This window comes from Lissotriton helveticus, chromosome 12 (assembly GCF_964261635.1).
Source record: "Lissotriton helveticus chromosome 12, aLisHel1.1, whole genome shotgun sequence".
Lineage (NCBI taxonomy): Eukaryota > Metazoa > Chordata > Amphibia > Caudata > Salamandridae > Lissotriton > Lissotriton helveticus.
This window is the reverse complement of record NC_136073.1, coordinates 871,458,480-871,484,340: the sequence shown is the minus strand read 5'-3', so window position 1 is coordinate 871,484,340 and position 25,861 is coordinate 871,458,480. Positions and strand designations below refer to the sequence as shown.

Below are 25,861 nucleotides of genomic sequence, written 5' to 3'. Positions count from 1 at the left end.
GGAACAAATTTGTGGCATGGTGCACAGCAAAGGCTGTGAATCCCCTTTCTGCTCTTCTTTCTGAGCATCTCTTGTTCCTTCTTTCTTTGGCCCAGCAGGGCTCTGCTCTGGACACTATCAAGGGTTATCTCTCAGCCATCTCTGCCTTCCTTCGGCTTCCGGATCAGCCTTCCCTTTTCAAGACCCCCGTTGTAAATCGTTATTTGAAAGGCATAACTCATCTCTTTCCTTCTGTTCCCTTCATTATGCCTCAGTGGGACTTGAACCTGGTTTTAACTTATTTAATGTGTGCTCCCTTTGAGCTGCTTCACAATTGTCCTTTGAGGCTTTTAACTCTTAAAACTGTATATCTGGTGGCCATCACCTCTACCAGATGAGTGAGTGAGCTCCAGTCGCTTTCTTCTAAGCCTCCTTTTCTATCGGTGCATCCGTACAAAGTTGTCCCCAGGACTCGTCCATCCTTTTTGCCCAAGGTTGTCACTGCCTTTCACATCGGGCAGACCATCACTTTACCCACCACCTTTTCGCCTCCACATCCTTTGAAAGAGGAAGAGAGGCTCCAATGCCTGGACCCAAGACGGGTGCTTTCCTTTTATCTGGATCGCACCAAACAGTTCCGGGTAGATGATCACTTCTTTGTTGGTTACGTGGGTGGCAAGAAAGGTGCGGCCGTACACAAGCGGACTTTTTTCCAATGGGTAGTCTTGTGTATCAAAACATGCTATTCTTTTGCAAAGAATGAGCCTCCAGTGGGGCTGCGCGCCCATTCCACCAAGGCAACGGCAGCCACTACTGCTCTGGGACGAGGCGTTCCTCTGAATGGCATCTGTCAGGCGGCTACGTGGCCATCGTTGCATACGTTCACCAAGCACTGCTGCCTTGACAGTCAAGTCCGGAGAGATGGCTTCTTTGGCCGTTCGGTTCTCCAGCTCTCTCTGGTGTGAACTTGGTTCGCAGAATCTATAACTAACATGTTTCTTTCAGATGAACAAGTTACTTACCTTTGGTAACGATATATCTGTAAGAAACATTAGTTAGTTTTAGATTCTTTACCGCCCCACCCATCCTACCCCTTCTGCGAACTGATTTCTAGGGTAAGGTTATCCTTTCAGGGTCCTAGTTTTGTGCACCAGTGGTCAGTGTTTTGCATGGCTCTGCGTTTCTGGCATGGAAAGTCGTGTACAGAACTGACATCAGCACGCGAGGGCGGCGTCTAAGTAGCTGTCGCGACGTCATCCCGGTGAAACGACACCAACCTTCTGACGTGCAGAGGTACTGCTGACGAAAAATGTTCTGGATCCAATCTGACGCCTGGGGTTAATTCTATGGTAAGGAATCTATAACTAACTAATGTTTCTTACAGATATATTGTTACCGAAGGTAAGTAACTTGTTCTTCAGACCTTATTTGAGGTAGAATCCTACACTATCTTCTGTTCTAACAGTGGTAATGAGAACCAATCCTTCATTCAGGTGGGAAACACAGTTTCATGTAACAGACCGGTCAAGATGGGAGTGCCACAGGGCTCTATCTTGAGTCCGACTCTTTTTAATCTTTACATGGCGCCACTGGCCAAGGTGATCCGATCTTACGGTTTTGATGTTGTGTCGTATGCTGATGACACGCAGATCCTGGTCACTCTTGGACCAGACCAATCAGAAACAAAGCAGCGTTTTAAGAAATGTATGTCTCATATTGACAGGTGGATGAGTACAAACCCTCTTCAATTAAATGGAGGCAAGTCTGAGATCATGCTCTTCAGCAATGCTCACGAGCATTGGTCTCATGACTGGTGGCCCCCGAACCTTGGCCTTTGTCCGACACCCAAACCGACGGTACGAAATTTAGGTTTTCATATGGACAGCCAACTGTCAATGAAAAGTCAGACCAATCACATAATTGGTTCATGTTTTGGAGTAATGAGAAACCTGCGAAAGGTCTTCAAATGGATTCCGATAGAGGCCTGTAAACCATTAGTCCAGGAACTGATAATAAATCGCATGGACTATCGAAATGCCCTGCTGTCCTCAATCAACGAAGACCTTCTCACAAAACTCCAGATTTTGCAGAACACCGCGGCCATACTGGTTCTGAATCTCCCGCCAAGATCCTCGTCTGCCCCCTGTCTGAGATCTCTACATTGGCTCCCAGTTAGACAGAGAATCTTATTTAAGACTCTCTGTCTCACACACAAAAGCATGTACGGAAAAGGCCCGGCATACTAGTCCAAAAAACTAAGTTTGTGCCAGCCTTGTAGATCGTTAAGATTGAGCAAAGAATCCCTTCCTACCCCTCTCAGAATCTGCACTGCGAGAAACGGAGGAAGGTCTTTCTCTTATCTTGCTCCTGTCTCTTGGAACAAGCTTGCCTTGAATCTACGGACTATCCCAGATCACAACTACTTTCGCAAAAAGTTGAAGTCATGGCTATTTGCCAACTAAACGAGTACTCTATCAGAGCCGTCAGCAAGCGCCATAAGACTTCCGAGAGATATGTGCGCTGTACAAATGTCCCTGATTTGATTAATTCCTTCTGAAGGTATGCTAAGATATTCATGTTAACCAAATTATTACTCTGCCAACTTTTATTCCTAATCTTTTAATACCATCAAAATGTTCCCTACATTCTCTAGTTATCAGAAAGCCTCTTTGTTGCTCTCCAGGTAAGACAGAGGATAAGGGGAAGACAAATCAACTTTTTCTTGACTACGGTCTGATTAGACAAGGCATAGCCACACTCAAGCTATCCAAAGCAAGATGGATAGTATCCTGTATCACATTATGCTATCAGTTAGCAAACAAACCTCTACCTGGTAAACCTACTGCTCATTCTACCAGAGGAAAGACAGCTTCTATAGCTTTGATCAGACATATGTCAAGAGTTTACATAAGTAAACCATCTATATGGAAATCAGTACACACATTTACAAGACAGACTTGCTTGGATTCCGACTCCCAGGTAAATGCATCAATAGATTGGGACATCCTGAGAAATCTTTTGTGATAGAGAACCTCTCTCACTCTGTAATTTTAATGTACACTAAAAATGTGTGTTATTTCCATAGTCTCTTTCTGTTGTGCTTTCTGAAGGAAGATTTTTAGCATGCTATTCTATTCTAGAGTTTGTGACTGTCAATGAAGATCCTACCATGCAGAAGATAATGTTACTTACTTGTAGCCGTGCTTCTGCATCATAGGAATCTTCACTGAAGTTATAATCAACCCACCTGCCTCCCCAGCTAGGTAAAGTTTTACATTGGAAAGCGAAAATGAAATATAAAACGAATACCTAATTTACTATAAAAAATAACTGACTCTCTGAGGTAACTGCTAGTGGAGTCCATTATGGATAGAGGAACCTTCTGAACTATAAAAGAACAGAACTCTTCTCATCCTACAATGAAAGCATATCAGTCAGCATTTTCTTTTCCTTCCCTTCATGCATTTCACACCTCCTTTCACACAATGAAGGCTTAAAACTGTATTATAATTATTTCAAATTCATTGTAATTATTCACAAAGATTAAATTGAAGCTCCGATAGGCTGTCAAAGGGTGTGACTTATCATGAACACAGATGGTCACTGACACCTGTGTGATTTTTAGATTAACAAAACATCTATAAGACTACACAGGCAATGCAAATGTATTCTATTGTTAATTACTTCAAATAATATTTCTACGATGCAGAACCCGTACTTCAAGTAAGTAAACTTTTTATTCACAGCATGTGTTGGCTGCAGATACACATGCTATGCACATTCCTGCCATCTAGTGTTGGGCCCGGAGTCTGCAATTAGTTTTTTATTGAGGAAGTCTTTTATGTTTAACTTTGTGCCAGCCCAAACTATGTCACCTCTGATGACTCCATTGAGGGAGAAGAGTCAGACACGCAGACCGCAGACACTACACAACAGTCTGCAATTCCACGGTCGGGCCCAGGATAAATATGACACCAAGGGTTGTGAGTACAATTGATTCTCCCTGATTAAAGAAGATCTTACATAAACCTCGCTCTCCATGCAACAGAGTGCCACAGCCGTTGGACTCTGGTCGATACTGAGAGCATGCCTTGGAGCCGAGAAAGGACAAGAAGGTTCTCGGTCTCAATCAGGCTACAAGGTCTACAGAGAGGGATGGAGCCGACACCAGGCTGACATTGATGCCAAAACAACCATCGACCCACACATCTGCGCCGGCAAAACACCCGCACAAGGCTTTGGTGCCAGACAAACAGTTAGAACCGAAAAACGCTTGACGTCAAGGCATTAGGACTCTAAACACCCATAAATTCCAACAAAAACAAAAGACCATGGTAACTCCTAAACACCGAAGAAAACCTTGGCTCCAACTACACCCAAAAACAAAAAGGCCTTCCTCTGCTACAAAAACAGTGCCAGAAAAACAGGCAAAGACAACATAAAAACAAATGCAATAGGAGGTGGAAGGCAAATACATGAAAATGCGGCACTATAAATCAACATCCAGAAGACAGGGTCAGGAGTTGGAAGTGTCACAGCCACTACCAAAAAGAGTGGCAACTGAAAATAGGCCTACAAGCACTATGCGATGAAGTCAACCACTACCCTCACACACAAGGTCCCCCTCACCCACTTAGGAAGAGGATGGAGGAGATAGTCCTGAGCATCAGGAATACTACGCATACTCTCAGAGAAATACACAACAGATCCGAAGGACAATTATGATGTGGTCCTTTCAGACACCGACATAGAGCCGCCAATCCCAACAAATGTTTCTCCACCTGGTGCCACCTCCTCATACCATAGTGTCATACTAGAGAAGGCTGTGGAATGCCATAAATTATGCATGCAGACTACAGAGGACAGATCAGGAAAACAATTTCTTGATTGAAACACTTTCAAAAACATAACACGCAGTACAATATCTATGATAGGTTCAATGTTTTTTTTTTTGTTTTTTTTTTTAAACCTTTATTGTACAGAAAGCGCTCACAGATACGAACCTACAACCCATCGGGCCGGCCACCACAATAAAAGAAACATAGCAGGCAATACAGAAGCTCCCACAGGACATCACAGCAATCCATATGAGAAGCAAAGGCAAGAAGCCACCGAGCTACCATCACGTACAGGATGAGAGAAGGTTGATTTTATAATAGAAGAAAGGGTGTCTCAGAATAAGGGCAATCCGTAAAGTCCAGAGGGCCGTGGTGGGCCGTGAACAAGCAGCAGTATCGAACACAGGAAAATTCAAAAAGAACAGGTACATTTTGGCAAAGTCAGAACGTGAGTCCCACAGTAATAAGCAATTGCAACCGCTGCCCAGCGCCCTCCCACCACTACAAAAACACACAATAATACACAGAACTAAAAATAGGCTTGCAAAACAAAGAGCCCTCTGCCACAACAACCCAGGGGAGGAAAGAAAAAGGGGGAGAGGGGAAAAAAAAGGGGGGGAAAGACATAGGAAAAAAAGGGGGGAGAAGTAAGAACGCAGCATCACTGCACGCGCCCCACGGCTAACGAAGCACTCAAGAATAGATCAGCACATGGAACCAGTGGTAACAGGAGGAATGAATGCGTAGTAAACCGTGACGGCAGGAATACCAGAAGGCCCATGCTAGCAAAAACACCCCAGGGGGCCACATGCCGACACCGCGTTTCGAAAAAAGGGGATACATAAGAGCCATAGAACCAAAAAAGGAATGAGGGGAAAACACAATACAACAGACCCTCCCCCCACCCCGGACATCCCACCCTGCACCCCTGCAGAAGGCTATGGCCTACCCCCCGGCAGCGTGCCTGTCGCCCTAATCAGAACCCGAAATATAGAAGAGATAAAAGTAAGCAAGAACCACAAAGACAAAAAAAAAAAGAAGGGAAAACAGGGAAGTAGCAACGGGAGAGGAGCCATATAATCAAAACCCCATCAGCTCCCACCCTCCCGTCCGAAAATACGCAGAACCCACGGGAAGATATTAAGCACAAGGATAAGCTCCAGGAACACGAAGGAGAATCGAACATAGTCATACAGTTACAAACGGATCATCCGATCATACCGCAAGATAACAGTCCACCGAGGCAAGTTCATCTCAACCCTGTCCTTGTTTATCCCAAGCTGTAGTCGTCCAACGCACAAGGAACCAGATCATGTGGAACAGGAGGTGAATAACAGGGAGTCCGATCGGCAATCCACACAAGTCATATCGATTGTGACCCGGATGAACCGGAAAGGACGGCAACCACCTCAGGCAATGCAGGCACAGTTCCGACGACAATATGAGGGAAGCCGATCCGGCGTAGCAATGACAGGATCTTCGTTCGGCCATTCGAGGCAAAAAGGGAAAGGGAGATCCAACAAGGCCGGTCCGGACGGGACCCGGCCGGCGGACCCCCTGTACAGGGGTGAGCACAGGATGAAGGAGGGCAGCGGACATCCGCACACCCACACCAACGGCAGCCGCCGGGCCCACGACCTCCAGGAAAGTTCCAGCAGCACACAACAGAGATGAAGCCGCACACACCGGGGGGGGCTCGGCAGGCCCGGCGAAATGATCCTCCTCCAGGTCAATGATAGGCGCGGCCATGGGAGCACTCCAGGAGCGCAAGGCGGCGAGGATGTCGCCAAGTGTAGGCTCACCTTTACGGTATTCAGCAAACGTGCCATGCGGCGGATCAGCGTCGCCAGTCTCGGCCAGTCCGAGAGACATGGGGTCGGCCGCCATCTTAGAAGCCCGGCGGGGCCGCGGCAAACTCCGACCCCCGTCCGGACACCAGCGGGGCAAACAGGATACAGCCGACCACCAGCAGAGGCACCACCAGAGCAGGAAGGGGGGCCACCAGAAGAAGGCGGGTCGCCGGCTCCCCACACGCTACCGGCTCCGTTCTCCGAGTCCGGGCGGAGGGACTCAAAATGGCCGGACCGGAGAACAAAGGGGAGACGGGCCACATACACGGTCAACCCCGTCCATGGAAGGCAGCGCCCCAACACCAGGCCGCAGGACCGCCGGATCAGGCCCGGATAGCCGTACCGGTCTAATTGCACATCGGCCTCTCCGACCGAACCCACACCGCCACCAAGGGCCGGCCACAGCGCTCCGCCCCGCCCGGGCGCCGCCAAGGAGTGTCAGGCCCGCTCGCTCCGGAGGCCCCGAAGCAGACAAGGGTGCAGCCCAGGATCCGCGGCACCCAGGAACAAACGGATCAAACGGTAAGTGCCTGTGAAATGTCGTAGTTCCATAGTCTATCAAAGAATACTTCCCGGGGCAGGATAAAACACAGGATAGACGTTCCAGACAGGAAAGCGAACGGAGCCGAGCTAAAACGCGGCCATCTCGGACGCGAGCTTGGCTCCTCCCCGATAGGTTCAATGTTAAAAGTGTCAAAGGACTTTTTTAAAGATTCTGTCAAATCCAGAGTGCTAAAACCAAGGATAGAGCATAAATACAGGCCTTCTCTGTCAGACCCTCTATATATCAGAGGACACCCTACTGCAGACTTCTTAGTTGTCACAATAGCTCGTAAAAGAACAGCACCATAAGGCACTAGGGAAGCTCCACCTCTCGACAAGGACAGTAAGCGCATTGACGCAGCAGGGAAAAGGGTGGCTATAGGACAAGCCAATCACATGTGGGCCTCCTGTCACGCTATAATAGAACTACATGGGATGAGATGGAAGATCTATTACAACATCTCCCAGAACAATACAAGAAGAAATTGACCGATCTAGTCGCGGAAGGAAGACAAATATCAAGTACAACAATCAGGTGTACTCTAGATAATGCAGACACAGCGGCAAGAGGCAATAATTCTTCGGTAATGCTACGTAGACATGCATGACCTCACATATCCGGGTTCAAACCAGAGGTGCAACAGGACATTTTTGAACATACCATTTGACTGTGAGCATCTCTTTGGTCCAGAAGGTGACACATAACTTGAAAAAATTAAAAAGGACTCAGAGGTAGTCAAGTTAATGGGAGCCTTGCTGTTCAATATTCAAAAGCAACAGCCCTTTTGGCGCTATCAAGGAAGAGGGGTCTCAAAGAATACCATCCCTGAGACCTCAAGCTACCAACGCCAACAGCTGCAATACCACCAACAATCAGGGAAAAACAATTAACGAGGTGGTTATAAATTGAGAGGCAAAGGTAGAGGATCATCCACAAAGGGAGCCTCTACCTCCAAACAGTCACTTCCCAACCATTCCCTCCGATCACACATCATCTGTCGGGGGAAGGCTACATACCTCCATCAGTTGTGGCCCGAAATAACATTAGAAATATGGGTGTTAGACATCATCAGTCAGGGATATTGCCTAGAACTTAAACATCAGCCACCAAATATCCCACCTAGAAAACACACCCTCTATCCACAGCATCTACACCCGCTGAAGGATGAAGTAAAAGCTTTATTACAAAAAGGGGCCATAGAATCTGTCCCATTCAAACATCACGGAAAAGGAGTATACTTCCTATACTTCCTAATACCCAAAAAGGATGGAACACTTCGTCCTAAACTGGACTCAATCAATACATCATATCCAAACACTTTCATGTGGTGGCACTACAAGAAGGCGACTTCAAGGCTGCATTAGACCTGAAGGACGATTACTTTCATATCCCAGTCCATCTGGCACATCAGTTCAAAGTACTACCATTTGGTGTGAGAACAGCCCCATGCTTTTTCCCCAAAGTTTTACCTGTAGTACCTGCAACTCTAAGAAGGGAAAAAATACATGTCTACCCTTATATGGACGGTTGGCTAATCAAGAGTTCTAGTGAACAAAAATGTCTACAGGACACTCAAACCACTACCAACAAACAACTTTCAACCTCTTAAACGGATTAGGATTTGACGATAAATGCGACCGAATCCCATTTACAACTGCTCCAGATATAACATTATCATAGAGCCTTATTAAGTTTGATCACAGCAAAAGCTTATCCCAATCCACAGAGGGTTCAGAATTTCCAAAGCCTACTGGCTCTTTTTCAGCCACATCATCACCTATCTTTCAGAATGGTGAAACGCCTTTCAGGTATGATGGCTTCTTGCATTGCAATAGTTTCATGTGCAAGTCTACATATGAGACCATAAACACAAAGAGAGCGAGGAGGGTCCTAGGGGATGTTTAACGACCAAGCAATGCTACTACCCCTACTATGACAGTTATACCAACAAAAAAGTAGCAGAGGGTCAATCAAAATGAAACTACAAACTAAGTATCTGTGTAGGAGGAAGATGGAGTGAACTCATCAGCTGAACCTATGAAATCTCACCTAGGGTATTCATTCATTGGGGAAAAAAAGTTCCCATCAGTTATCGACCTGGACCACCCTTCATCATCTGGGATCCTTCATTCCATGAAGGCAAGAGTGTATACCCACAGCGGATTGGCAGATGTATAAGCCTAATCTAGCCTGTGGGTCCCAGTGATTAATAAAATGTGTAGGGGTTATGGGTTTCAACTGAATAGCAGTGCAAAAAATATAGTGAAGAAAATAATCAGTGAAAAGACGTGTGTCTATGAATAAAATTGGATAGTGAAGGGGTGAGAAACTTTAATGTGCACCTCCTCACTCCCAAATTTAAAAAGGAGTGCGAAAATAGTAGTGTAAACAAATGACTACTAATAAGTATGTAAGGTCAACATGTTTCTGCAGACAAACGGAGCCAAGGGGTATCCTGCTGCTTCATCAGGACCATTAGCGCTACTGCTATATATAATATAAAAAGATATCACCTGGTTGTAATTTGAATCACCCTTCTCCTTACTTCATGGTTCAATCAGTGCGTGAAAATCTCCAGAGCCTATTGGCTCTTTTTCAGCCACATCATCACCTATCTTTCAGAATGGTGAAGCGCCTTTCAGGTATGATGGCTTCTTGCATTGCAATTGTTTCACGTGCAAGTCTACATATGAGACCCCCACAAGAGTGCTTGGCATCACAATGGTCATAAGCGGGGGCACAATGGAGGATCTAGTGTTAGTTTCACCCTAGGTCCTTCAGGCACTCAAACGGTGGAATACATAAAATACACAAAAGAAAAAAGCCTTCAAGGACCCTATCCTGCAGGTGACAATCACTACAGATGCATCACTCATGGGTTGGGGTGCTCACATGGAAAGCACTGTGGTACAGGGACACTGGTCTTCACAACAACAGACAATTTCACCTCAGCGTTCTGGAACTACTACCCATACAAATGGCTCTCAAAGCATTCCTACCCAACATAACAGGGAAGAATGTTCTTCTACACACAGACAATTTGACAACAATGTACTACATCCAGATACAAGGAGGGTCCCATTCATTGCAGCTATCTCAACTAGCACAACTCATATGTAAATTAGCCATTAGCCACAAGATCCACCTCCTGGCACAATAAATTCCGGAGGTGGACAACTCACTAGCAGAGCTACTAAGCAGGGCGCAACAACAAGCCCACAAATGGGCAGTCCACACTCAAATCCTACAAACATACTTCCAACGGTAGTGGACTCGAACAATAAATCTCTTTGCCAAAAGTTCGGATCCAGGCACCCACATCCACAATTGAAGGGCAATGCTCTATGGATGAACTGATCAGGGATATTTGCACATGCCTTTCCTCCTGCTCATTCATGTCGTCAGGGAACTTAGACAAACATCACTAAAGATGATACTCATAGCTCCAACATTGGCACACCAACCATGGTGCACAACACTACTGAAGCTGTCCCTAGTACATTATGAGAAGCTTCTCAGCATTCCAGATCTTTTCACTCACAGCGCGAGCAAATCCGGCACCCCAATGTTCAACAACTCAATCTTGCAATCTGGCTCCTGATATTGTAGAATTTGGGTACCTACAATTACCTCCAGAATGTAGGGACATTCTAAAGGAAGCCAGAAGACCAACCACAAGTGCCTGTTATTAAGCAAAATGGAAACACTTTGTTCACTATTGTGCTACAAACAACATAAACCCTCGCCTACAGACCTCCCGGACCTCAAACTGCCTTCACCACTACCATCGCCGACCTCATCGCACCTCACGCCATCGCCACCATGGACTACATGCTCATTGGAGAACTCAACTTCCACCTCGACAACCTCAGCGACCCCAACTCCGCCACCCTTCTGGACAACCTTGACACCCTCGGACTGTAACAATTCTTCACCACCCCCACCCACAAGGCAGGACAAACCCTCAACCCCATCTTCGCAGGAGGTAACAACACTCACTTCAGCCACACCACGCAACCTCCGTGGACAGACCACCACTGCGTACACTTCCACATCGAAAAACCCACCGCACCCAAACCTGCACCCCGCCCTCCACGAAGGAACTGGAGCAAGGTCACTGAGGAACAACTCAACTCCACCCTCAACCATGCTGCCCCCCCACCTCGACCGCCGCCAAAGAACTCCTCAGATGGATCACCAACTGCGCAGACAAGCTCGTACCCCTACGCAACCCTGACAGACAGCGCCCTAGAAAGGCCACCTGGTTCACCGCCGACCTCCCAGGAATCCAGACGCACTTTCAGATGCCTCGAAAAGAACTGGAGAAACAGAAAATCCTCGGAAGACTGCACCGCCTACAAGAAAATGAATGTGTGTCCTCATGTAATGTAACTGGTGCTATGTAAAGCGCTCTGATACCCGATTCGGTTTGGGTCTAGTTCGCGCTATTTAAAACTCTGCAAAAAAAAAAAAAGACCTGGAATGAGCTCCCGATCGAAATCAGACGCGCCCTCACCCTGAACATCTTTCAGGAAGACCCTCAAGACCTGGCTCTTCGATTGACTGGCGCTCCCCCCCTCCCACCAGGGCCTTGAGACCCTCAGGGGTGAGTAGCACGCTGATTGATTGATTGATTGATTGATTGATTGATTGATTCAGCATGGAAGCCTATGGGGTGGATATTGTGTCCTATGCGGATGATACGCAATTGGTGGTGACACTATCCCAGCCCCCAATTTCTCTGCCTGTCTAGTGGAACTAGCAGGTTGGATGAGTAACAACTACCTGCGCCTCAACGCAAGTAAAACTGAGCTTCTGGTGGTCGGGAAAGCACCATCCATCTGGTCATCTGCATGGTGGCCATCTGAATTGGGGTCCACCCCTACCCCCTCAAAGTAGGTGAAAAACCTGGGGGTCCGACTGGATAGCAATCTATCCTTTGAAGACCACACCAAATGGGTAGCCGGCAAATGCTCTGGCATTTTAAAAAGCCTGTGGAAAACTTTGGACTTGCTTCCCGCTACGAGTAGGAAAACGCTCATTCATGCACTTGTCACCCCCATGTAGATTATGGGAACTCATTATACATTGGTCTGAGCAAAAAAGGATTGCAGCGACTTCAATGTGTGCAGAATACGGCCACAAGGCTGGCACTGAATCTTTCCCGTAAATCTTCTGGGAAGCGTGCTTTAGCCTCTTTACACTGGCTGCCTGTTCAGGAACGAATTCTGTTTAAAACAATGTGCATGGCTCAGCGTATTGCTCAGGGAAAGGGGCATACCTATCTGCAAAAGTTGCTGACCGTGTACCATCCTAAGCGGCTTTTGAGATCGTTAGGGAGTATGCTGTTCCAGGTGCCACGTATCTATAGAGTGCGGATGGGCGGCCGCTCTTTCAGATACCTGGCCAGTAAACAGTGGAACGCGCTCCCGATTGAGCTGCGTATGGAACCATCTGAGAGGAGGTTCCGTCAAAAATTGAAAACCTACCTTTTCCCCAAAAACTGAGGGCCTCTTTTCCACTCCTGAACCCACCTTAGCTCTGACTGGATAGATATTATTGCCTTCGGGTTTCTGTTTCCGCAGCGCGGGGACACACTGTTTTTAGTGTAACCAGGCGCTTTATACATTTTTTATTATTATTATTATTATTATTATTATCAGCATCTGAAAAACAACTAACATGTTACTTGTTACATGTTCAAAAGTCACACTTAGCATACTGTAAGGATCCAAGAGTAGTTTCCGCAGGAGTACCAGGAACCGAAGCCAAGCCCAACCCGTCTCCCCTGCACCTCTTGTGTCTATCAAACTCTAGAACACAATGGTGGTATGGAGGGAAAGGAGGGAACAAAACAAGGGAAGGAAGGGGAGAAAACAGGACTCCACGGACTGGTATCCCTCAAGGTGGAAGCAGGCGCTAAAAGGAATGGGTTAGGTTAATACAAAGCAACAATAAATAATCATCAATTACTTGATACATAGACAATTTGATTTTACCTAGAAGATGTCAAGCTGTCTCTTAGGTCTACAGGTCGATTTGTTTTCAAGCATATTTACTGAACCACGCCACCAAATGAAAAGGCCTGATGTCTGCCATGCAGTGCAATTGGGCGAACTAAGTATCAGGTTTGAAATAATTACGCATCTTCTGATTAGCTTAGCAGATCTTCATGCCCCTGCACTGTGACGAATGCCAGCTTCCTTAATAACACCAGTGAGTCCAAAGAAAGAAATTAATAGGGGAAGAATCAACCTGGCGGACCACAGCTCTTACAATCCCCCTGGAGAACTCCAAAACCCACGCTCCCGCAAGTCCGGCCAATCGGCGGAACTATGCGTCCGGCCGATAGGCGGAACCGCGCAACACAGGCGAAGAGTCCCCAAAGGGAAGGAGAGAAGACAGCCAGCTCAGGAGATAAGGGAATACAGGGAAAATCGGGTCCGTCCAATAGGCTGTGGAGGCGTGACACATACATGTCTATAAAACTGCATTTAGCAGCATTAGCTGCATACCTACTAGACATAAGACATCAATCTTTTTTTCGCATACCTGTCATAAAAGCATTCCTGGAGGGACTCAAAAGAGGTATTTCAACACATTCACCTCCTGTATCAACTGTTCTTTTTGCATTTGTCACCCCGAGTGGGACGGGTATGCTCAGGCGTGGGTCCCTGGCTGATGAGGGGTGAAACCCCGAAACCGCTCCTAGGATGCTTGTTTCCAGTTCAGGGAGGTCCTGGCTTGGCAGTTCGGGCTGGACTGTTCCCATGAGGCACAGGGTCAAGACTGATTTGTATATGTCTGGGTTTGAACTGGGATGGCATGGTGAGCAAAAAAATGATGGATTTGGGCCCAGATCTCTGTACTGGGGTGAATGTATGACATTGTTCTGCATTATGTCCATCAACTGTTCTTTTTGCATTTGTCACCCCGAGTGGGACGGGTATGCCCAGACGTGGGTCCCATGCTCTCCATGCCACTGGAGTCAAGCTATCCTGGCTGATGAGGGGTGAAACCCCGAAACCGGTCTTAAGATGCTTGTTTCCAGTCCAGGGAGGACCTGGCTTGGCAGTTCGGGCTGGACTGTTCCCATGAGGCACAGGGTCAAGATTGATTTGCATATGGCTGGGTCCAAACCGGAATGGCATGGTGAGCAAAAAAATGATGGATTTGGCCCAGATCTCTGTACTGGGGTGAATGTATGACATTGTTCTGCATTCTGTCCATCAACTGTTCTCTTTGCTTTTGTCACCCCGAGTGCGAGGGGTATGCCCAGACGTGGGTCCTGTGCTCTCCATGCCACTGGAGTCAAGCTATCCTGGCTGGTGAGGGGTGAAACCCCGAAACCCGACCTAGAATGCTTGTTTCCAGTCCAAGAAGGACCTGGCTTAGCAGTTCGGGCTGGACTGTTTCCAAGAGGCACAGGGTCAAGACTGATTTGCATATAGCTGGGTTCAAACCGGATTGGCACGGTGAGCAAAAAAATGATGGATTTGGGTCCAGATCTCTGTACTGGGGTGAATGTATGACATCGTTCTGCATTCTGTCCATCAACTGTTCTTTTTCAATCGTGGAACTGAAACATTGTGTTAACACAATTGATGTGCACATCATTTGAACCTTCGCATAAACGCAAAAGACAATTTTTAACATGAAAGTGGCTTTCCTTGTTGCATATATCCCTAAGAAGAGTGAGCGAAATACATGCACTAAGTATTGAGGAGCCTTATTTCCAAGTATTCCAAGATAAGGTGTGACTGCGCATAGTTTCTGCCAAAAGTTATATCACCTTTCCACTTAAATCAGACATTAGATTTACTGGTTTTCTTTCCAAAACCAGAGACAGTTACAAAAAGGGCATTACGTACACTAGACTTTAAACAAGCCCTTAATTACTATATAGAAAGAACAAGAACATTTCAAAGACACAACAACTATTTGTAGCTTTTTCAAATCCAAGGAAAGGTAATCCCATCTTAAAAGCAGGACTCACTAGATGGATAGTTAAATGTATACCAATTTGCTACATAATATGTGTATTTGTTCACCCAAGTGTATCTTGGTGCTGAATAACAGATGTTTATTTTTACCCAATTGTAGTCTTTTTATCGACCTCAGAAGGTTGAAAGGCTGAGTGGACCCGCCGAAATGTGTACTGGTGACCATGAGGTCACCAGTGACTGCATTAGTCCACTAAGCCACCAGATGCAACTTATTCAAAGCAAAATTAACACTACCCACAACGCCAAGGGTGCATTCAACAAGGAAAAATGGTGCCTCAATGGCCCTCTTAATAAATATCCCGCTAACAGACATTTGCAAAGCGGAAACATCGACAAACCTTTACCACACACTATTGTCTGGATGTACAAGGCAGCCAATAAGCTCCAGTGGGAAAATAGTTTGACACACATTATTTCAGGCAAATACACCGTCTGATGCCTAAAGTCAATGGAGGAGGAGTACTGGGTTACAGTCTGTGCATAGCATGTGTATCTGCAGCCAACACATGCTATGAATAGAGAGTATTAATTACCCTGTAAGCATCTATTTTAGCATGTGGTGCTGTAGATTCACACGCACCCTTCCTCCTCTCTGGCTGGTATTAGATAGTGGCACATATCCACAGTAAATTGAAGAATGTTCAACAGCAAACACTTACCAGACTTATATCCTTATTTACCATATGGCATGGAAAAAACATTACAATCTAACAAAGGAGCCTTGAGAAGGAGGAGATACGGTGTCCAACGTCGATCATAAAAGACTTCCTCAAGAAAAACAAATTGCAAAGTCCGGGCCCAACACTAAATGGCAGGAGTGTGCATAGCATGTGAATCTGCAGCACTACACACTACAAATAGATGCTTGCAGGGTAAGTAACATACTCCTTTTCACTGCTCTGACGATGCTCAATCATGGATCTGGACGTTTTCACAATTCAAAAAGTCTTTTCACAATAGTGCATGAGTCTGAAACACATATACAACATACAATTGTAGATGGGGAACTGTGAATAAAGGTGACGTTTTTATCTTAAGCTTAACCTTTGCTTGTTTGTCTATTTCATATCAGTCAATAAAACATCTATGAAAATTCTCGTTATTCACTTATATGTGCCTAATTTTATATGTCTGCAACAACAATTTTGATATCTTGTTTCATAGCTGGAATAATTAATCACATTCATAACAGCAAGTATCTAGGCCAGAATGCACTGGTGTATGCTACCTAACAGAATAGATAAGGTTAGTGAGGGGAAGGGAACTTACCACCTATCTTTCCAGTGGTAATTGAAATATGGATGGTACCTCAAAATACCCTCACCCATGTTAATTAGGTACTGCACAATTACAACTACATAATTAAGAATGTGGAAACCATCTTGAAGGAGTAATCAGTTTGATGACAATAACATTTAGTAAAAAATATAATAATGAAAGGACATTTTTGGGGATTAAAAATATGCAAATATGTGCTTTACGCACTGGTCGACCAGCCATGGTCAATATTATGCATATTTATCGGCATGTGGGATTTACCTATGATGGAGGCAATTGCTCTTTCAGATCCAGGAATCACATTATGTGGTACACCCAGTGTAAAGGCTTCATTGTGGTTCTCATCAGTCTCCTCTTTCCTCCAGATCTTAAACTCTCCCATTGAGCCCCACCCAGTAGAGAATCCGATGTACTTCACCTCCGGCTTCTTCGAGACAGCCCACTCCACTATCAGAGATTCATTCGCAGGCTGGGTACCATAGCCTACCTAAAAACGGTCAATGAAAGGAAATCATCCAGTGTTAATCAAACCATCTCCAATTGCCTGCAAGACACACTCAAACATTCAGTTGCAGAGGAGTATGTGAAGAGATATTACTTAAATTTGCTATTCATTTTGTCTGTTTTCAGCCGTTTAATTGTCTATAATCTGGAAAGGTGCTGCCTCTCATCTCCCACCCTCTAATGTCTTTTTGTAACAAAATCTATGGATTTTCATGATAGTATTCTTTTTTTCAAACATTTCAGTAAGACTTTCTGAAATGGAAAAAAATACATTAGTCTCATTTAGAAGTTTTAACTGTGTCTGCTAATTGATTTTTCTTTAGCCTTTAAAATTTTGCTTCCGTAATAGAGTAACCCCAATAACAGATAGATGTATCCCTAACCATACCACCTCTAGCAATTGTCAAAGTCTTCCAACTCCACTTCATATACTATGTTGTGTTTACCCCTTTGTATCACAAGGACAAACCCAATGCTTTCCAGCAAGGAGGTAATGCTAAAGTGGGGATCTCAATTATAAGATATTGTACCAGGCGCCAGTGACCGTTAAAGGCAAGGCACATGCCGTCCAATTTGCGTATCCATTTTTTCATTATCAGTATGGACCAGAGTCTATAATGCCACTACATTATTGGCGGTGCATTAGATTTCTTCCAGGTGAAATCTGTTGCTAGTTTCACTGTTGCTGTTCACACAAATACCAGTAACCATTTAGATTTCATCATATGGTCAAAAGTGTCTGGTTTTAGGCAATGCACAAACACATTCGGGTAACACTAATCTTTTTGACACAAGAGGCATGTTCATTTGGTCACTGGACACGCAAGTTGCTTTAAGAACTTTCCAAAGTGTGCATCACGAAGTTGCCTCAGTATTAAAGCATGTGGATGAGATAGTGCTACTCCCCATTTTCCGTATGAAGATGCAGTTTTATTTATTTCTTTGAAACATGACTGGCAATGGGTCCAACTGATTTTTTCTGTCTTATTAGGATTCCTACTTGGGATCTGTTCTGATTCTAGTAATCAGAAGGAAATATAGACTGGTTGGACCTACCTTCCATCTTTCAAATACATATGAAGAATAAGTATGCAACAAATAGAAATCAGCCCCTCCCAGAGCTACAGATCTAAAACACCAGCATGATGTAATTCATTCCCCAATGAGAAAACTATGAGCAGGCCAATATGGCACATATGATATGAGATGAACTCATCATAAACAAGATAATCCCGACCTTGGAGCTAGGGACTATTAAATATACTATCAGTTCTCACACTTTCAAGAAAGAACAAACAAAATCAGTTTAGCCAGGAATGAACAGTAATAAGTAAAACCTGAATAATTCCGTTTTTCCAGCTGATCCAGAAGCTCCGGAACTCGTCCCAGGACAAAATCCCTGCAGTGTTCGCACTGGCAACTGGTTCCCCCATTTTACTTGTGGTGATCCAGGTCTTGGCATTCTGGTTCCCACCAATGACGACCTCAATCAATTCAGCCACGTCATGTGGGCCGGATGTTAATGCAAAATGAGCGTCGTTGTGTGCCTTAACAGCCACGTCAAAATGGGTCATCTTTGAAGGCTTCTGAACATACTGGTACTCATACTTGTTTGGCGTGGAGATGTGAATTTTTTCTAGTCAGTAAAACAAAAAATAATATCATTACCTGAAAGTCTTATGATACAGCTGAAGTTGTTGATGCAAATACTAAACAAGCTTGAAAATATTGACTGCCTCCCTTTTTCACCTTATTCAATAAAGACATCTTCAATTGACTTTCTCATAAAACAAATAAGTACACTTCAGACAATTTAGATTGTTACTGCTACTGTTCCTAAATATTCTGCACAGGGAACTATGTGCAACATTTTCTTGTTAAAAACGTCTTAGGTCCCAATTACGATGTCGGACGGACCTGAGTCTGCCCGACATCGATTCGGTCTTGGGTCCGACCGACCCCCTGTCTGCGGTCCCAACCCAGCAATTGGGATTGGTCGCACTCCTATGCTTTACAATGGGAGCATGCATTCTGACCAGAATGCATGCTCTCATTGCAAAGAGAAGAGGTGCAGTTGATCCCTGCACCCCGTGGCAGGCACCTCAAGGTGCCTGCCACGGGGTGCAGGGATCAACAGGGGTCGGCTTCCAACTGGAGGCCCAGCTGGGGGCCCCCAAAGTCGACTAACAGCAGCCTTTCTATGTCAGAAAGGCTGGTGCAGAAAGGCTGTCGAAATCCAGCATTGTAATCCCCCGGGTGGAAAGAGCCACTCTTGGGATTACAGGAGGCTTTCCGAATGGCAGACGGGCTCTCCAAGCCCGTCAGAAGCCATTTGGAAATCCAGTTTGGATTCATTTCCAACCAACTCCATCTAAATGGGACGCTCGGAAATGAATCCGAACTGCTGATTACGATGCCGTAGGAACGGCTCCGACCGAGGGTCTCAGCCGTTTTCCAGTATTGGGGTATCTTTCATAGATTCACAAGCCTGAATCATTCCCCGTCGCCGAGGTGGGAGTCCCGCGGTAAAAAATACATAAGCAGTGCCTTAGTAAAACAGTAGTAGGCTAAAAGAAAAGCCAAAAGGCCTAAAACTTAGTAGGTTACTCATTATATGAAAAGAGCAAAAAAATAGTTCCAACCAATCAGCTACCAGCACCCTCTAGAACCTTCCCAGCAGAGGCAGTTCTCCTCAGATTTTCACCACACGTCGTGTGGAAGGGAGTCTCCCTGAGTGCCTACTCAGTTTTTTCACATCAACGAAGAGCCCGTCGACGGTGTAGCCCGTCGACGACGACACCATCGACGAAGATACCATCGACGACGACACCGTCGACGAAGATCATTCCGTCAACGACGAAGAGCCCGTCGACGAAGAATCTGTCAACGGCGATTCCGCCAGTTTCACAGACTACACCTATTTCCTACACTCATTTCCAAATAAAAACTTACCAGAGACATGATTACTGCAACATATCTCCTCTGCTACTATCTCATATTCTAGAGACTTATGTGGAGGATGAGGACTTTGATGAGGAAGATGATGAGGGACCGTTCGGCATAGCTCGCCACCCCTCTGAACTTCAAATAAAGTGTCAACATGATGAGGAGGAAGAGGATTACCTGGAACACTTTTACCAAGAACACCTCTCTGCCCCTTATCAAAAACCTCCCAGGAGGGTTTCGGATCACGGAGAGACAAGTAATCTTCCTCCAACTTTAATACAAGATCTGCAAGCCATGTTAGCAGATTACCGACAAAGGTTTCCTTCAGTACCGCCTACTCCTGTTTTACCACCCTTACCTACGGAAGTACCAGTCTCATTGCCGCAGGTGGAGGACTCTAGCTCTCCAACACAACCATCTGAAACAGTACCTCAAGCACACCATGATACTTCTTCCTCAGACGAGGATGATGTTGAAGAGGGTGAATTACCCGACAATACTGGCAATGTGGATCCTTGGGATGAATATATAATTCCCATGCCTTCTCCGCCTATTCCTCAGCCATCAGATTCTCCCCCTGAGGACATCGGCGGTTTTCACAACCTGCTGCAACGTGCTGCAACCAGATTTCAGTTACCAGTCACGATAGAGCACACGGATTGCTTCTTGCATGATTTTAAAGAAGAATACAGAAAATAACCAGAGCGATTCCCATCATTGATTACATTTGGAATGAAGGGATAAAAGTTATGAAAAGGCCTGCCTCTATACCAGCGGTTCTCCCACACATTGAGAAAAAGTACCGTGCTCCTCCGGATACTCCATCTTGTCTGATAGGTCATCCACAAACGGATTCAGCTGCACAACAGAGATCCAAAAATCCAGCTATGCCAATTTCAACATCGCCGGATAAAGAAGGAAAGAGGTTGGACTTGATAGGGAAAATGTTTTCCACTAATGCAGCAGCCTCCATTAAGGCAGCAAATTCGCTGGCCATTCTCGGTCGATACGACCGCCAAATGTGGTCAGATTTTACAGAATTTATGGACCTCATCCCAGAGGACCATAGACAAGAGGCAAGGAAAATACTTTTGGAAGGGGAGCGGGCCGCATCCGAAATTATAGACTGCGCTCTAGATATTGCTAACACCAACTTTAGACAACTTGTCGGTGCTGCAGTACTTAGACACCAAGGATGGCTCAAAGCAACATCTTTTAGGCCAGAGCTACAAACAAAAATCCTTGACATGGCCTATGAGGGTGATTCCTTATTCGGAAAGCACATGGACTAGGCCCTTCTGGCCATTAAGACTGATACTGATACGGCAAAATCATTGGCTGCTCTCCAATACAAGCGTGGATCTTTCTGAGGAGCCAGAGGTCGTGGCTTTACATCTAGAGGAGGATATCAGAATCTGCAAAATAGACAGTATCAGTCACAATACAGACAACCCTATGGCCAATCGTCTTACAGACAATCCTCCTCGAGCAGTTTCTCTCGCCAGGGCGAACAAAGGCGATCAAACAATCAGGGTCGCGATTCCAACAGGAAACAATGAGTTCAGCAGGACGCCAGTCATCCATCCCTCCCTCCCTGTGGGCGCCAAGATCTCAGCCTTTGTTCACCAGTGGCAACAGATCACTTCAGATCGATGGGTTCTCGACCTAGTCAACAATGGTCACACCCTAGAATTCATCAAACGACCACCTACTACCCCGCCCAAGGGTCCTCCTCCCCTCATCTTCACTTACTGTTCAAAGAAGCCATAAAAATGCTCCACAAGAATGCAATAGAGAAGGTCCCATTATCGCAGAAGGGAACCAGGTTCAACTCTCGTTTCTTCCTCATAAAGAAAAAATCAGGGGAGTGGCGCCCGATTCTCGAACTTTGCAAGCTCAACAAGTTTCTGAAGAAACAGAGTTTCCGAAGGTGACGCTTGCCGAAGTTCTAAGCTGTCTAAACGAAGGGGATTTTACGGCTTTTCTGGACTTGGTGGACGCATACTTCCATATCCCTATACATCCCAAACATCGCAAATACCTGCGATTCACAGTAGCTGGCGTCCACTATCAGTTCAAGGTGCTTCCTTTTGGACTAAAACCGGCACCAAGGATCTTCACGAAATGCCTAGCACCAGTGTCCCCAACTCTGAGATCTCAGGGAATACGAGTGTTTCCTTATCTCGACGACTGGTTGCTCAAGGGCCCTTCGGTACAGGTAACAGAAGATGCTATATCAACATGCCTGCATCTCTTCTAAAGATTAGGACTCACTCTCAACGAAGGCAAGTCACAGTTACGTCCTCTACAAGTGATTCCTGTTCTGGATGCAATACTGGACACCATACAGTGCAAAGCATTCTTGTCAAAAGATCACCAACTACGACTGCAAAGATTGGCAATATCAATCTCAAAAAGAAAGTCAGTTTCTGTCCGGACATTCACTTCTTGGGGATGTGCTCATCTGCAATAAACCTTGTACCGTTGGCACGACTCAGAATGAGACCTCTGCAAGAAGAGTTGCATCTACAATGACAGCAAGCTGTAGGGTCATTCGAAGACTCCATCAAGGTCACATTGCGCATGATAGACTCTCAGCATTGGTGGTCTCAGAAAGCAAACCTGACTCCGGGTCTCCACTTTCCTGCCAACTCCTCCAGAGTTCGTTCTAACAACAGATGCCTCCATGGAGGCATGGGGAGGCCATCTCCAAGACTTACAAATTCAGGGACGATGGTTCCAAGAATATCGTCTGCAGCACATCAACAGATTGGAACTGCGCACCATCTTTCTCTCTCTGCAGGAATTTCTCCCAAGGATTGCAGACTCCTCCGTGCTGTTCAATTCAATTCAATAATCTTTATTTCGTTGCTTTGCAACATAAAAGATATACAACAATAAAAAAAAAGTACTTTGTACAATACCAAAAGATCAGTAATCAATACACACATCATCATTTTGGGACACACTGTTATTGTTAGAATCATCACGAAATATTGAATAAATATATATAAAAAGATAAAAATACATCATTACAAATTAAAAAAAACATTAAATAGAATGTATAACAGCCAAGGCATAGAAATTTAAAATTAGCAAGCTATAAAAAGAAAAAAAGAAAAAACATAATTCATGGTTTGAACAGATCCACAGGGTATGATTTAAAAAGGAAGAGACATTTTCAATCTGATGAAGTTTACAGCCAGAAGGAATCTACTGATTCCAAACACGATTACTTGACTGGTATCCGTGTTTAAAATTCTACCAGCTTCCTTATGGGAAATAGAACCAATATTATGGCATAATGGCACTATCCATTTTTTCCTAGCTTTACCATAACTGGGACAAAAAAACAATATATGTAAAACGTCTTCCCTTATATTATTTGTACATAAAGTGCAGTAATCACTGTTTGTCTTCCCCCAGCTTTTTTCAGTGGCCTTAGTTCTCAGTGTTCCGTATCTATATTTCAAGTACAGGGTTTTAGCCAGAGGTGGCTGAACCTCATCGAGGAATGGTTCAAAGTGAGCCACATTTTTAACCTTTAGGAATTTTTCAGTTAAAGGGCCGTGCGATCTTATGTACGCTGAATCATAGCTCACATAAGACCAAAAAGACAGTTTAACAATTTTCTTGGAGGCCATACTTAAGGACTCCAGCTCGCTCCAAAAATGGGTTAGTCCTAGTTTGATTAGCCAAGCTCTTACGTGCTTGAACCAATACATTTTACTGCCACTATCTAGGTCCAATACTTCTTTCAACCCATTTTTGTAGTCAATCAGTGCAGGGGTTGTCCATAATCTAACCCATAATAATAATGGTCTCAACATTGCATGGTGGTCAGTATGCTTGATGTTTAAGTCTAAAAATAATGGTATCAATGGAGTGTTATTGGGTACTCACTGGAGCTCAGAACTGTTGCTGATCTGTTGTACCTTGTACCGCTGTGCAAGAAAGTCTTTCTCACCGTCTGAAGCCTGTGTTGGCTGTCTGGGGCTGACGCTTGTTGTTCCTCGTGGTGTGGTGCTGCCTCCCCCTGACTCGCTGGTGTGAGCGTGAGCTGCACTCGGCACGCTCTGCCTGTCGCTCCCAGCTGGAGTCAGAGGGGTTGAGGCCGGGGCGCACACAGCGAGTGCACCTAGCCTGAGGGACTGCGAGGACCAGAAACCCTAGCGAAGATCAGCTGGTTCCTCTTCCCCCAGGCGACCCGCCCACGGACACGCCCCCAACGAAACGTTTAAATAACATCGCGATCCCCGCGACGCGGGACGCGCGCGGGACCAAGCGCGGGGATAAGCCCGGGCAAAGGGCGGGCCGTCTGTGGCCGTCCGGGGACGTCCGAGGACGGGCCGGGCCCCCCCCCTTATATCCCGATTATTACTACAGCGAACACAGCCCTCGGTAAGTCAACTTGCAGCTTACATCAGACCCTACATCGGTGTTATCTTTTGAGAACCCATAACCCACAACAATCTGAAGTATATAGGTAAATAAATGGGTTTTAAAAAATTACGTTCCTGTACGATATTTATGAAAAGAATGGGGACAGAAAATGCTGTTCGGAAATCTACCGACAAGGCAATTAAACCTGGTCGGATAACGGTCACACCGGCAATTAGTACATACTTTACCACACTTACATCGAAAGTCACTCAAGAATTGTATACATCTGCCAGAGAAACCTCTTCCAACGTTTCCGAAATTTTAAGGGAATTAGAATGCACTCCAACGATTCCTAATCAACAATCACAACTGTGTCTTCCGGTCACTGATCTAAGTAGTAAATCACCTTGCACTCCAGTTGATCTACCAAACCCTCAACAAGATCAGACTACTCTAAAAACTTCTACTCCTATTAAATTTGGAGGGAGCTCAGCGCTATCGGTTGACTCTAATGTCAACAAATCAGTTCTAGAACTGCAAAACTTGGAACATGCAAGAAGCCAGAACAATAAGGATAAAACATCTCTTCCATTCACCCTAACCGATCTCTCATCCGATCCTTTCAATATCAACTTCAAAACAAATAACAACATTAGCAATACGACACCACCCATATCAAAAGCCCTGTTTTCATTGCAAGAGATTCTAGAATCTGTCCTCTCTTTTCTGGGAAATATTCTTGATAATTCTGATCAAACCCTGGATGTCCAGATAGGGATACTAAAACATCTAGTTAATAAGAAAAAGAAAAAAGACCACCTCTTAGAGGAGGCAAACAATCTACCATCGAAAACAAGATCCGAGCAAAAAGATATATCGAAAGAACATAATAATGAACAGAGGAAAAGTACGCGTGATTTCGGCACTCAAACTTCTCAGACTCAAATACAACAAAAACAAAAGATGGAACACTCAAATGATTCAACAATATATTCCTTAAAAAAACTCTTCAAAGAAAAACATCAGCAAAAAATTAACAATTTCTCAATATTCAAAAAAAGAAGTGAAACAATTACACTGGTAAATAATTCTATATTAGATAACCAGGAAATACCCATGTCCAATATATCAGCACAAGATAACGGAAAACCTACAAATAATAAGAATCTGGAAAGTAACATAGAAGGAAGGAAAAGAAGGAGGAAAAAATCAATAAGGAGGATCCAAAAAAAGAAAGCTCACAAACTAAAATTTCGACAGTTGGCAATAAAACAAAACCCTGAAGAGGAAGAAGTTGGAAAAATAATAGCATCTGAAAGTATACCAAAACCAGTAACTAGGAAAAACTTTGAAGAGAAGTCGTTACAACTAGACCCAAGAGCACAAGAATTTGTCTCCTTCAGATCTCTAGAGGAGCCAACTCAAACCCATAATAATAAAACCATGGAACACCTAGATAGGAACAAACAAAGAGCAGAAGAGTCTTCTCCCAAAATTATTCAATTTGAAGAACTTTTTCCTAGTGATTCATCC

The 25,861-nt window shown here is 44.9% G+C and overlaps 1 protein-coding gene across 2 annotated transcripts in view; it reads right to left on the bottom strand.

The window, feature by feature from the left end:
* CPAMD8 (C3 and PZP like alpha-2-macroglobulin domain containing 8) overlaps nucleotides 1-25,861 on the bottom strand; it is a 1,183,022-nt gene that overhangs the window by 860,280 nt on the left and 296,881 nt on the right. For both annotated transcript variants that reach the window (XM_078671323.1, XM_078671324.1), the window contains exons 24-25: nucleotides 18,337-18,635; nucleotides 16,757-16,982 (exon numbers count right to left, since the gene is read on the bottom strand). In XM_078671323.1, coding sequence (XP_078527449.1) covers nucleotides 16,757-16,982; nucleotides 18,337-18,635 — 525 coding nt within the window. The remainder of the gene's footprint in view (nucleotides 1-16,756; nucleotides 16,983-18,336; nucleotides 18,636-25,861) is intronic.